This window comes from Martes martes (assembly GCF_963455335.1).
Source record: "Martes martes genome assembly, chromosome: 11".
Classification (NCBI taxonomy): domain Eukaryota; kingdom Metazoa; phylum Chordata; class Mammalia; order Carnivora; family Mustelidae; genus Martes; species Martes martes.
This window is the reverse complement of record NC_137899.1, coordinates 79,864,771-79,879,769: the sequence shown is the minus strand read 5'-3', so window position 1 is coordinate 79,879,769 and position 14,999 is coordinate 79,864,771. Positions and strand designations below refer to the sequence as shown.

At 37.3% G+C, this 14,999-nt stretch overlaps 1 protein-coding gene across 6 annotated transcripts in view; it reads right to left on the bottom strand.

The window, feature by feature from the left end:
* PTPRZ1 (protein tyrosine phosphatase receptor type Z1) overlaps positions 1-14,999 on the bottom strand; it is a gene marked incomplete at its 5' end in the record, with an annotated part of 175,068 nt that overhangs the window by 23,122 nt on the left and 136,947 nt on the right. For 3 of the 6 annotated variants that reach the window (XM_080818033.1, XM_080818035.1, XM_080818036.1), the window contains 4 exons: positions 3,024-3,120; positions 3,294-3,314; positions 6,219-6,304; positions 9,001-9,092. In XM_080818033.1, the coding sequence (XP_080674159.1) occupies positions 3,024-3,120; positions 3,294-3,314; positions 6,219-6,304; positions 9,001-9,092 (296 nt within the window). The remainder of the gene's footprint in view (positions 1-3,023; positions 3,121-3,293; positions 3,315-6,218; positions 6,305-9,000; positions 9,093-14,999) is intronic. The other 3 variants (XM_080818034.1, XM_080818037.1, XM_080818038.1) reach the window with 1 other exon arrangement.

The window sequence follows — 14,999 nt, the reverse complement described above, 5'->3', positions numbered from 1 at the left end:
GGGGCTGTGAACAGTGGAGAGCCACTGAGAGGGAGAGAAGGGTGTCGGAGGGGTGTCTCGGAAAGCTAAGGAAGGATGGCAGCCTATGCACTCCCGAACAGGAGGCTGGTGGAGGAAGAGAGAGTCAAGAGGGAAGTAGAAGGGACTTGGGAAGTTTCTCTGAAGGGTTCTAGCCAATAGCTTATTCAAGAGGGCAACCTCAAAGAGCTGCTGCGCACAGTGAGGCAGGAAAATGGTTGTCCAGCACTGTCTGCTTAAAGCAGGCGAAAGGACGGTAACTCAGGCATGCAAACTGTGGAAATGAAAATGAGCTGAAATGGGGACTTTGAGATTAACTTCAGTTCTACAGAGAAATTATATGCATTTGGAGGAATGACATAATAAGAAAGGGAAGTGCTTCTAGAAGGAAAATTGGTAGTTTCATGGGGCAGAATTTATTTATTCTTTTCAAGAATGAAGACATGAGGGGCGCCTGGGTGGCTCAGTGGGTTGAGCCGCTGCCTTCGGCTCGGGTCATGATCTCAGGGTCCTGGGATCGAGTCCCATATCGGGCTCTCTGCTCGGCAGGAAGCCTGCTTCCCTCCCTCTCTCTCTTTGCCTGCCTCTCTGCTTACTTGTGATCTCTCTCTGTCAAATAAATAGGTAAATCTTTAAAAAAAAAAAAAGAATGAAGACATGAATACCAAAAAAAAAAAAAAGTGACTACAGTCCAAACCATGACAGTAGAGAGACATCCTGGATTATTACTGCTTCTAGGACAACAGCAGCTCGGAGAGCAGGAAACGGCTGCAGCAACAGAGATATGGCAATGGAAATATAGGTTTGGTGCCAGGCTGACCTATTTTTTGGTGTATTTTGGTTCTAGAATTTTTAGAGGGGTATTACTGGGTACATTTTCTCCATTTCTACAATAGGACTGTGATTATCTATGCGCCAGGTCATTTCAAGGATTAAATGAAATCATGTATTTACAGAGTCAGGTCCATAGAAGGTGTACAACAAATGTTAGTCTCCATCCCCTTCTGAATTCCTTGGTAGGTGTTTTCTATTTAGCTTGCAGAGGGAAGAGCTGAACAACCTCACCCTGTCCGAGCCGCCGGTGAATTTTTATGTGCAGCCAGGAAAGCTGCTTCCGTTGAGGAAGACAAACATGAAGCGGAATGTCCCACCAAACCCTTCTAATAAAAATTTGTGTCAGCCCTGTGCTAAGGAAGCAGCAACTATCCAAACTACTCAAGAAAATGTGATAATAAAATGGTTAGTATCCAAAAAATATAAAGAACAACAATCAACACCAAAAAAAAAAAAAAAAACCAAACCCAACAAAGAATCTAATTAAAAATGGGCAGAAGACATGAACAGACACTTATCCAAAGAAGACATCCAGATGGCCAACAGACACATGACAAGATGCTCAATGTCACTGATCATCAGGGAAATGCAAATCAAAACTACAGTGAGATTTCACCTCACGTCAGAATGGCTAAAATCAATAACACAAGAAACAACAGGTGTTGGAGAGGATGTGGAGAAAGGGGAACGAACCCTCTTGCACTATTGGTGGGAATGCAAATTGGTGCAGCCACTCTGGAAAACAGTATGGAGGTTCCTCAGAAAGTTAAAAATAGAACTACCCTATGATCTAGCAATTGCACTACTAGGTATTTACCCAAAGAATACAAAAATACTGATTCAGAGGGATATATGCACCCTGATGCTTACAGTAGCATTATCTACAATAGCCAAATTATGGAAATAGCCCAAGTGCCCATGGACTGATGAATGGATAAAGAAAAAAATGGTACACACACACACACACACACGCGCGCACACACACACACACATATTAGTCATGAAAAAGAATGAAATCTTGCTGTTTGCAACAACATGGATGAAACTAAATTATTATGCTAAGTGAAATAAGTCAGAGAAAGACAAATACATACGATTTCACTCGTATATGGAATATGAGAAAGAAAACAAATGAGGAAAGGGAAGAAAAGAGAGAGAGAGAGGCAAACTAAGAAATAGACTCTTAACTATAGGAAACGCACTGATGGTACCAGAGGGAAGGTGGAGGGGAGATAGTTTAAATGGGTGGTGGGGATTAAGGAGGGCACTTGTGATGAGCACTGGGTGTTGTGTGGAAGTGCTGAATCACTGTATTATACACCTGAAACCAATATCACACTGCGTGTTATCTAACTGGAATTTAAATAAAAACTTAAAAAAAAAAAGGAGTGCAGTTTCACTTTCATTGGCTTCCAGGATGGAACCAGAACTGAAATAAACAAGCTGGTAATACTGTGTTCATAGGATTCAGGGAGGCCCACTGTAAGGAAGGAGAGGAACATGAGTTTTGGGGGAAGGGTTGGAGATGGATTTCTAGAGATGGAGGGGACTATATAGGAAAATAAGAGGGAACATAAGTAAACATGAGATGCTGTAAGAAGATAGAAGAAGTATGGTAATTTCATAGGGAAAAAAACAGATAAATTTGTATTAAACGAAAGAGACAGCTGCTCATAGGGAAAAAAGAGAGAGAACAGCTAAGAAAATAAAGTGAAAGAAGGAATAAAGAAGAAAAACTCGCCTTTTATAAGACCCCAGGAAGAATGGCAAGAAAGACAAGAAAAGGCTAGAAGGAAAAATAAATTCTAAAGAAAACCTATTTGGTTAGTAAATTCACCTAGAAGTAAATAGATCTCAAGTGAAAACAGGACTAGGGAATAGAAAGAACAAGGGAGACCCTAAGAACAGATTTAGAGCCCACAGGGCTTGAAGAAGGGCCTTGACTACAGTTGGAGTTTGTTTCGTTTAAAGGAGACCTGTCGTTAATTGCAGGCTGTAATTCAGTTAGAGGACTTTCATGCCACGTGCTCGCTCACACAAGCCTGATGCCCCGAGCCCCAGGTCCGGGAACAGCGTGCTACCGAGGTCTTCTGTCAGAGGTGAGGACAGTGCGGAAGACCGCAAGACCGGCAACACTAACAGAGCCCGGGAAGAGCTGAGAAGATACTCACAGGCAACGATATTTATGTACCGGTTCTTGTGCTTGTTGTCGGGGTGATTGGAGCTGTCTGCTGTGATACCTAAGTCCACAGTACAGCTCTGCACTTCCTGTAAAGAAAGGTACATATGACATTTGAACGCTTACCCTTGCAGACAAAGTGCCTTAAAAATGTAACATACAAGACAACACAAACAAATCAGGCTATCCCCCAAAACACTTTTTTTTTACATGTTATAACTATTTCTGGGCTAAAATAAAATGCAGTGAAATAATGCCTTACCTGGTAAAACTCTTTCAGTGTCTAATGAGGGAATGAATGCCAAAAAAGTAAAGAAATCAAATTCCACAGCACACGACAAATGAGAAAAAAAAGCGTTTATATTAGGTTTACAATGGAAAACTATGATCATGCAATAAATACATTTGTCAAATCGTAACAAAACGGAATGTTTCAAACAGTTGCATGCAAATCAAAACTTCTAACAATTGGGAACCTTAAAATTATGTGAAAAGGAAAAACAATAACACTTTTAAAAGGGGACAGTGGTATAATAATATGAATATAAAAAATGCAGATGGGGAAAACCATATATTTGATGACACATTTTGTTGCATTAATCGGATTTGCTGATATCCAAATACAGTATTATTTGACCACTATAGCACTATTTGAAACTCTGAATTAGTGACACATTTTTTTATTTATTTAGAGTAATTTTAAAGAGCAAACAGCTTCCTATTAGGTGGTTTGTAACAGATTTAGGGCTGTCAGAACATTAAAAATTCTTACTAAATTTTTTTTATCACATATATGATATCATTTTGAAACAAAATTTAGATAGCATTACTTTCAACATATTTAATTAGTAGACCTCTTTTTAATTTGAACTTTGAGGGGTTCAGAGAAATTATTTCTGCCAATTATCTTTTAAAATGAATTAAAATCCTTTTCAGAGATGTCTTCTACCTAAATACATTAGGTAGGAACTTACAATTATTTAGTATTAAGATAATAACATGAAAGCTTTATAATTTTTGAGAAAGCATATAAACCAAACGTGAATCTGACTCATCAGCAAATGGCCCAGACCTCCTATAGACAAGCTTTTCAGGCCTTTTTTGCAGTCAGCCATTCTGACTCTAGATTTAAATACAACTTAATATTATGAACCACTTAAAAGGCATAGCTTTATTAGTTATTAAGCTAATTATTAAGTTAATGAAATGTTTTCTTGAATTAGACTGTGAGTGAAAAGCAATGGAATTAAGAATAACTTTTGAGTAAAAATGTGAAGTTATTTTATTAATTTAATTATTGTGAACTGATAAATAATACTGAAAATGATTTTATAGTCGTCAAAACTCTGAATTTGCCTTTGTGCATGTGCTATCAGCAACTTTTATTATAAATTGTCTATTTCTCATTGTGGTTTTTAACATCTGGAAAATGAAACCCCTCCTTGACACATTCTCCCTCTTTCAATCACGATTTGTTTGATGTGAGTCTAACAGTTATTGTAAGTTAACAGGGCATCACCTACCCTCTGATCTCTATTATGGTAAGAAAAAATAATTTGATGTTTTAAATATGTAATTCTTTATATTATTCCACTTTACTTAGTCATTACCTCATACTGCTTTCTATTTCAATGACTTAGATTTCTTTTAAGATTAAATGAATTGGCTTGGGACGCCTGGGTGGCTCAGTTGTTTAAGCGTCTGCCTTCAGCTTAGGTCATGATCCCCTGGTCCTGGGATCGAGTCCTGCTCCCTGCTCAGCATAGCCTGCCGCTCTCCCTGCTTGTGCTCACACTCTCACTCTCTCTCTCTCTGACAAATAAATAAATAAAATCTCTAAAAAAAAATTATGAATTGGCTTCTATTATTTTTAATTTAGTGAAAATGTATCACATTTCACTTCTATTTCTTTTGATTTCTTAAAGTTTTCTAATTTATGGCATTTTCCTTCCCTAAACGTATCTTGGCTGTTGTGACTCCTGGGAGGCAGTTGCTGGGTGCAAGGGGGAGAGTGGGACACCCTCTGATCAGGATCAGAGCTCAAAGTGCTTCAAAGAGGGAAGTCCGTAGAACACGTCTGGGTTGGGGGCGGGGGCGGTGCGGACAGAAAAGCAATGTGATGTTTCCTAGAGGGGGGGGCCTGGAGGGGAGGCTAAGGATCCCTTGCTTGGTGGAATGGAAAGTATTATGTTTGAAAATCACAGACCCAGGTTTGAATCCCAGCCCTGCTATTTTTTAAAATTAATTAGTTTTTCATTTAAATTGAAGTAGAGTTAACATGCAGGGTTATATTAGTTTCAGGTGTACAGTATAATGATTCATTAATTCTATACATCGCTCAATGCTCATCATGATAAGGGTCCCAGCTCTGCCATTTTGGAGTTGTTCAATGACTTCTATGGAAGCGGATTTTATCATTAATCTGAACAGAAATACAAATCAACTTCCAGAGCTGGGTGAAGATTGAATGTAGAAGCATTTAGTGTGGTGACCGGCATATTAGGGAGTGCTCAATAATGGTAACTTTTTATGTTTGTGTGGTTGTCATTGTTAACTCTGGGTTTATGGTTCCTCATTTTGAAATTAACTGATAGTTTAGTGGGCCATGATAAATTCGCAGCAGATTTCTCTGCCTCTTCTAATGAAAAGCATTTTATGGAATATTACTAGAAAAATTTTTACTGATTGTGCAGTTCAAATGTTTTTTAGAAATGCATATTTTCTTGAGGAGAAGATGGGACTTTACCTCGAATAATATTTATTAGACCTGTATAATAAATGCTTCTGCATTTATACTGATGTAATATTTACAACTAAGAGTTTAAGTGTACTTTGGTTGAAAATCATGAAATTTAGTAGTTTAGTATAATTTATATAATTTAAAAATTAAAAGGAGTCAGTGTTACTAATTCAGGTTAAAAGAGGAATAGTGGAAATCTGTACTTTATGGGAGAAAATTAGCACCGTTTTTTTCTACAACAATAACTTGGCTTTTAAAATGGAAAACCAATTTTCTAAATTATACGATAACCATAACACATCTAAACACATAAGTGATTACAGAACTAATATTCTTCCTAGAAGTGAAAATAGTTTCAATGTCTTTAAGTCAAGAAACAGCCTACTGTTTAATCTTTTAAATTTGCTATTTTCCATATTATTTAAAATAGGCATATTAAAATCATACCTCAAATTCTTCAGTAAACCCACTACTTGCATGTAAGTCTGCAACATGCTTTGGAAAGTGCTTTATTGGAATTGCTCCAACATCATCTAAGTAAATAAAAAAAAATTAGTTTGGAAAGGATAATTCAACATAAAGGAATATGCCCCTCATCCCCTCATTTATACAGATTTATAAAGTGTCTTCTTCTCAAACAGCTTCAAAGTTCAATTATTCTTACAATCCCAAGGGAATTGCAGCTTTCAATGAAACATTAAGCAACAATGATCAATTTTTCTCCAAATTTACTATCAATCATAACTTGCATTTTATAATTCTGATTTGATCTTGAATCTCTTTTCCGTTCACACTCTGAAGAAACAAGAATTAACGTTTAATGTTAAATAATGAATACCACCGAAGTGTCACATCTTATCAAGGGAGTGCATCTTTTTCTGGGTAACTTTCTTTAACATGAGTAGGAGTTGCATTTATGTTAACACATTTAACATGAATATGATTTCTGGGTTAAAAAAATGCAGAAATATTTTCAATTTTACCATGAACTAAACCTAATATATAGTGTAATTTCAGTTTTATAAAATTACCTAGTTTAATGTTTTACGGTTAGTCAGATGTTTACAGCTGAAAACATTTCTTCCTTCTCTCTATAAATAAAACATTGATATGCAGACTATTCATTAAGGATAATGCCAAAAACCTTTGGGACTTTTAATATGTAAGATTTCAAGAACTCTAACTTGAAAATATGCTATGTAAACAAAGTCATTGGATCTGTTAATTAATTGTGAAGGGGCCAAATTATTTTCCTGGCTCTGTTTTTTCTCCCTCCCCCCGCCGGAAAGACTTTCTTACATTAAACATATTACTGGTTCACAGTATGCAATTTCACAAGTGATTTCTCTGACAAGGAAATATCAAACACATTTCACCAGAAACACTTATTTACATCAACAGATGTTCAGCATCTAGGCCATTTAATATTTTTAAGCTTCAGTTACCAAGAATTTGTTGATTTTTTTAAAAAGTAGAATCCATCTGTTTTTCCTCTGAGATAAGCGCACCTGAATACTAAAATTGAATTAGCCAGTTAAGCTTGAGAAACACAAGACAAAGGTGTAATTCTGCTTTCACATCTGCCGAAGGATCTTGCCTGGAAGTAGCTTTTATAATTAGACAAGAAAACAGAAATAACTTGTCACATCGAAATCATTAGCTCTTCTCAAAAGGGTCCTTCAAACCCATAGATGTTATCCTGCACAGTTAACCTCTTTTCACAACCAAACAGACTACTTTTTAGTTGCAGTCACGTGGTTTGGTCATTTCTTTCACAAACTGGTCTGCAAGTGAGACTAACATAGCTTTTAGTTTCTGATTCTACATGAAAAGGCAGGTCTCTGGGTGACCTGCAGCCCAGGTGACATGAGGAAATGCCCTTGATGCTAACTCTTACGAGAAGCAGGACAGGGGCTTCTGGAGTTCCTGGCCAAGGTCCTGATTTGGGATTATTTATTGTTAATAATCACCGATATGGGACTTGGGGTGATAGCATGTTAATTTGCTTACCCATGCTGACGGCGTCTGTAGACGAGGTATGAAGGGGAAGGGAACCAAAATGCAACAGACACCTGAGAGCTGCCCACCTCAGAATTCTGAATATGTTAATGAGAAAGTGTGCTGTACTAGAATAACGGTACAGAGTTTTAAAATATTCTAGGAAAACAGAAATAAGTGGTGGCTAGACTCAGAGTGGATCAAAGAGGAAAAAGCTAAATACTTCTAATTCCTATGCCCCCCTGAAAATTACACAGAAAATGCTTCTCTCTCTCTCTCTCTCTTTTTTTTTTTTTAAATTTTTTTTAAATCATAAGATTCCAGAAGATAACGTGCTGTGGAACTTGGGCCTCTACCAATAACATATAGAGTCTCAGTCAATTTAAAAAGACTTCCTTCTGTTTTCCCTGGTTCGGTGGTTTTCTGTGTCTTTGTTTTATCCTCTACCCTCCAGAGCTTCTCCCATGGTTCACATATTTCTAGGCAATTCCTTTTTTGTTACCACTTTTCATTCTGAAATGTTATAAAATGTTAATCAAATAAGTGTCTGTGATCTTAACAGTGTGAACTTGAGAGTCAACTGATGTCTCAGTCAAAATGACCCTGGCTAATTCCTCAATATTGTTAACCAGGTAAGTTCCGCTAAAAATAGACAGTATTCAAACTGTTTGACATTGTGACTTTAAGAATTTCAGGCAATTACACGTTCTTTGTGCGTTCATGTTTTTCTTCTACTCCCACTATTTTATAATTTTTTTTTTCCCTACAGTTGTTAAGGAAACTCTTCTCACATAAATTCAGACGATAGGAAAGAAACTGAGCTTTATCCTTATCTTTGTTATTTTGTCCTATCCAGCCTTACTGCATTGGTTTAGTCTGACTTCCGTGGTTCCGGTTTCCACTAAAGCACTAGAAATGACTGAATGTCAGCCTTATTCTAAAATAATATTTTATTGCTATGTTTATGGTAACAGACTATACCTGAATATTGAGTTATTTTTCCATATCATCTATATGGTTAAGAATGTTCAAAATTAATGAGAATAAGATAGAAACCTTAATGCCTGATACATGGCAGTAATAAATGCTTTGGGCACCTGAAGTATTTGGTGCCCAAATGGCATCTCCATCAGAGCCATTTGCAAAGTACTTCAGTAAGGACAAACCTTCCCGCATTATCCTTTTCACTCAACATCTAGCTGCTACTCGTGGTCACACCTGAAGCTATTACCTGAAATTGGAAAGATAGGTGTTGGAGGTGTGGATATTACTCGAGGGGATGTGCTGTCCTCTAAATAAAAGTGTGCAGTCTGGAAGCATTTCCTGGAAAGAAAAAAAGCAATTTATTTACTAGCTGCCATGAGACACCTTCTGAGCTGCTTGAAAATTATGACAGAAATTGCCAGAATTAAAACATAAATGGAAAGCTATCTCTATTTTACAAAACACGAAGTATTAGACTTTTATGACCTCCAAATGGATCTCAATTCTTCATGTGTCAGATGCCACCGAGTAAGGAACTATCAGACACGCTGAAAGCAGAGATGGCATTTGAAGTTGTAGTTGGTTGGTACCCAATGAGATTTTGCCAGGCTAAGGACACTTCAACGCCTTGGCTACTCTCCCACTGTTGTGATCTACCAGTGTGTCCTGCCACCTTGGACTGGACTGGAGTGGAAAAAAGTCTAAAGCTTTTTTCATTCACTATTTAAGTGACCCTACCTTTCTGAGCATATTCAGCTGCTAGCAAAAGGTAGCTATGACTATGCAGAGATGTAATTCCACAGTGGTAATCTTTTGATGAAAAAGGAAGACAGCTTTACACTGTGAGTATGGTAATGCAGTAATGACAGAACGAAGTGAGGAAATAATGAGCATATAACCAAAAAGAGGCGTGATTTTCTTTCCAACAGATGCTAGCCTTGTTGATGAGGGTTTTGAGAATGAATATATTTGGAATCAACGACAACTATGACCTGCAATGTCACCTGAATCTATTTTCATTCAGATAATAAGAGTAACATCTGGTAAGAGCACACCACAAACTATTGAGAAGAGCAAAGAACCAACTGCTGCTTTAAACTAATGCAAACCATACTTAATTAAAAAAATTTAGATAATTAGAACTGCTAATGACACTCTTTGATGTGGGTCATTTAATTTATTTGAAATATTATTCATGAGTGATTAAGCTTAAATAGAAATATCTGTTTGGGTAAAAATGCCAATCTCCTTTTCCATTTAAGATTTAAGCTACAAGATAGTTATTCTAATGAGCTTTAACATAACACTTGTTCTTATAGGACACACCTCAATTGTAAAATTCTTTCAGTAATCAGTTCCCTGCATAAAATTCTTCAGTGGCCTCCCCATGGAATTAGAATGATATTCAATTACTTCAGCGAGGGTTATAAGACCCTCCGTGACCTGGTCCCCCACCTACATCGGGGTGTCCTCTCCTCACACCCCCCTGCTACTAAGCCCAGGCCCACACTGGTCCTTTGTTTCTCTAAGAGGACCCATCAGTTCATGTTAGGGCCTTGGCTCTTGACATTCCTTCTGGTCACCTGCCTCCTTCCCATCACTTTTGCACTAGCTCAAATGCCACTTCCTGTGACAGTCCTTCCCTGACCATGTTGCTTAAAGTACCAGCCCATGCCACCAAGTCACTATTATCTTCCCTTTTGTCGGCTTTGTGTCACTTACCGCTTTCCAAAATTCCCTACTTATATATTTGTCTGACACGGTTTTAGTTGCCCTCATCAGAATGTAAGCCCCCCGAAGGCAAGGGGCTTTGTCTAAACACAGTGTTAGTCTTCAGCACAAAGAGCAGCGGTAGGTGCCCCCCATCTTAAAGCGGTAGGTGCCCCAAAATATTTGCTCAAGGAGTTCACTGCTATAAGTATGAGTAGTATAAAATTATGTAGTTTATTTGTAACCTTAATATCACAAGCTAAACAAAACAAAACAAAACCAAACCAAAAGCAAAGATGTGTGTTGTAAAAACCAGCCCTCTGCTGTGATCATATAAGCCTTTGAATAGAGGATACAGATAATCAAGAGAACATAGAAACGTCTTCAAGAGAGAACAAGTGGTATAGAAGGAAGATGAATGGATGTGGCATCAAGTGTAAGAGGGACCTGAGCTAGGTCATCCTGGAAAGTGGAAAGAGTACAGCAGACTATGAAGAATGGGAGGGCTGAGGGCCACAGGTCTCATGGTAAAGGAACTACCCAGCTAGAAGTCTGCGTTTGAGCAGAACTGAAACAGACCAGAGCGGAAACTACAGTGAGGGTGGGGGGGCTTGGTTTATCTGTGCAACCTCCGAAGTAGCAGGTCCTGCCACACCGATAGAAAAACACTGGGTCTGATACTTCTCTTAAGATCCCAGTTAAATCTCTCTGATTCCTCTACAATGGGGTCACACAAGCTGGTAAACAGGTTTCTGTTTATTTTTCAATGAATCTTAAAGTGGTAAAATGTCTTCAGCGACCTAGTGCAAGATCACAGATATAAGAATCTCTCTGCCATATAAAGATTATCGCCGGTGACAAGGACCTCGCTCCTGTATGAGTCATCTTTAGCTGCTAGATATTTCTTTTTCAGACTAACTGAAAACTCGTTCTAAGTACCTCTAAGTGGTACCCAGAGAGAAGGCCTTTTTTGTTCCACTGTTATGCCTCTTACTGTTGATATTTTTTTGGTATCAAGCCAAAAATCTATCTCCTTATTACGTTGATATATTGGCTCAAGTTCTGTACTTGACAGATTTTTAGATACTGGTATCCAAGACCTTTCAGTACTTCAATGCTACCTAGCTATGGCTCTCACCTGTTTTGACTTTCTCCTTGAAGTTTATGCTCCAATAATACAAACAAGTTGCAGATCACTGAACATGCCTTGTCCTGTCCTCACTCAGTATTTCTCCCCCCTGCTTTAAACATGGGTCTTCTGACCAAGACGTTTCACTCGTGAATATTCCAGGCAAACACCATCCCCCCGAGATACCAGCTCAGCGGTATCTTCTCTGTGAATAAGCTTTTCATTTCTAAGTAGCCTCCAGTACTCCAGTTTCTCTGTTTTCACTGCACCCAACACACACCTTCTCTCCTTTACAAAGACTGTTTTGAAAAATATGGTTAATTAATCCAAGGTTGACCTTTGCTTCCTGAATTCTATTCTACATAATTTAAATTTTTTTAAATTAATTGTTAGGGTTATTAATTTACAAAATATATATATATTTTTAAAGATTTTATTTATTTATTTATTTTTACAGAGAGAGAGAGATCACAAGTAGGCAGAGAGGCAGGCAGAGAGAGAGGAGGAAGCAGGCTCCTCGCCGAGCAAAGAGCCTGATGCAGGGCTCGATCCCAGGACCCTGAGATCATGACCCGAGCTGAAGGCAGAGGCTCAACCCACTGAGCCACCCAGGTGCCCCTGCAATATATTTGTTTTGTGCCTGTATCCTCATTACAGTTTTTAAAAGATGGGGCCATGTCTTTTGATTTATATAAATCAAATAATGTATACTCTGTATACAGTACCAAGAGTACAGGAGGTGTTAAATGTTGAATGATTAGATGGATTTCCAGGAGTAACTAAACCCCATTAGCCATAGGTTATTCAGCTGCATCCTAGACTTCTTGCCTACTTGGGCCTCAAATGGGATAACTTAAAATCTCCAAACATTTGGGAGGGAGAGGTGAAATATACGTATCTAGAGGAGGATGGATGGATAGATGGATGGATTGGTGGATGGATGGATGGGTGGACGGATGGGTGGATGGTGGATGGATGGAAGGATGGACGGATGGGTGGATGGATGGGTGGATGGAAGGATGGGTAGATGGGTGGATGGATGGATGCAAAGAGAGAGGATGGGTCTGAGAAAATGTAAAGAAGGCAGCACTTCACAGAACAGAAAGAGATAAATTAAAACTTACAGGTATTAGGGTTTAATATGTTTAATATTCATTGTAGGACCTGGGTAAATGGCAAGTCTATTCTTTTTTTAGTTATGTAAGCAAGTATTTGTTGGTCCAGCAAATAAGTGGTCCATTGGTGTTACTTGTATTAACAAGCAACAAAAGAATGTTATAAAATCATACCAAAAAATCTGTAAGTGGGAAAAGTTAAAATAGTGTAGGATAAATTCTTGATGAAGGTAAAAATATATTGCTTCAGTGTATTGTATAGTGCAGTTGCACCTAGGAAGTGACTTTCTAATAGAGACAGCATGGGACTGGTAGGCCTCCATTCTGGGTTGGTAGCTCTCCTTAGAGACTCATAAATTCAAATTTAAGATCAAGAGAGAACTCATATTGCCTGTCTTCCCATTCCCCAAAGCCAAAACAACTGTCCACATAAAGTTCTTTTCAATACTGTTTTTGATAGAGTGCTATTTTGTTGATTATACCTTTGGCATTTTTTAGGTTCCAACTATTTAAAAAGCTCTCAAAAGTTTGTCCTTTGTCTTCTTTAAAAAGAACTTTTTTGACAATCTTCCATATTGAAGTCATTTTGCAACTTAGAAACTTACAATTTGGCTCATGTAAATTCTACCTTAAAACATCTGGAAAATAATTTCAAGGCATATTATTTAATGTATGACAAGATTCAATATCTATAGTCCATCTGTTCTGTATAAGCAGTGAATGTCTTCACGTCTATGTGCTAAGTGTTGATAACTATGTCTCTTGCTAATTATCACTCAGCCATGATGAAAAAAGTGATGACTGTTTTAAACTTGTAGACATAGGTCCTATCAATCAATGTTAATCTGATTATTTGATTTACACCTTTTCATCACAGTAAGTACTTAAAATTAAAAGCTAGAAATGTGTAATTATAATTCCATTTTTTTGGATCCTTTTACAATTATAACCATATTTATTCTTTATGCTGCATTCATCACAGAAACCCTAAAGAAGGTCTGACTGCAATCTTAGACACGATCTAATGAACCATCCCCTGAAATGGAAGAGAGAGGAAAACCAGTTCTTGGGTGGCTAAGTGACGTGCCCACGATCATAGAACTAATGCCGGCAAAACTGGGAAAGGGACTCAGATTTTATCACCTCTTGTTCGTTCTCAAAACCTAGGGGACCAGCTTGAGTTAGGTAAAGAGAAAAAGACTCATTATATCACCTTACAATTACCTTTTCTCCTAAGAAATTAGGTTAGAAAAACATTTAAATATATCAGCTCGGAAAAACTCATAAGGACTGTTTACTACCAGGACTTCTGCTGGTATGCCATTCTGTTTTGGAACTTTTCCACAGGCTGTTCTTTCCACAAAGGTCTAAAGTGTTTTCATACTGGTTAGCGAAAGCATATGGGTCTACACCAGAATTTGACTATCTCACAAAAACCTTGAAGAATGCACTAACATTGTCATTTTGCGTCACCAAGTAATATCCCTGGTGTATTACTGATCTAAAAAGTTACATTTTTAAGTGAATTAATTTCAAATGGATGTGCAAAGGGCAGTTATGTTAAATTTTAAACGGATAAGTAAACAAGTGACAGGTTTTATCAAATTGTTTGATAGAGAGATATAAAATATACACATAAAATCATCAGAGTGCTCATATTTTAAGCTAATGCACTGAATTCAAGGTACAGAGAGTCTTATTTGTGAGAAAAAGAGAAATAAATATCTTATTGGTGAAAGTCAACTTAATATTTTCAACTGGTAATTTCTATCCTTTTTCTGCACATAATACAGATGAGGTGACCCATTATTAATAAAATATAAAAACCATTACAGATTTTAATTTTCCACAAAATACCAAATCATATTAAATAAGACACTTTCAAATTTGCAAAAAATAAACTTGAAATACTAAGTAAAAAAGATTAAAATTTTCATTCTAATTATTTCAACATTATAACGGCAAACCATCTGAAATTGTTATTAGAAATTTATTAGAATACCATTTTTAATGAAGCATAATTTGGGTTTATTTTCCAACTTATTTTTAAAAAATTAACTCTCATTCCAATTAACTTCAAAAATTGGTATGGCACAGAAAATCAGATGAGATAGAAACCAGGAATCTGAACAAACACAAAATCAGTGTTGGTAAAAAGTTTGGCCAACAAACTTAGTGGGGAGTAGGGAGAAAAGCAATATGAGTTCTTGTTGAGCAAGCATTTACGGGTTGTGTACTGGGTTCATGCTACTCTGCTGAGCATGGAATCTTCCACAAAAAGAGTCACTGGCA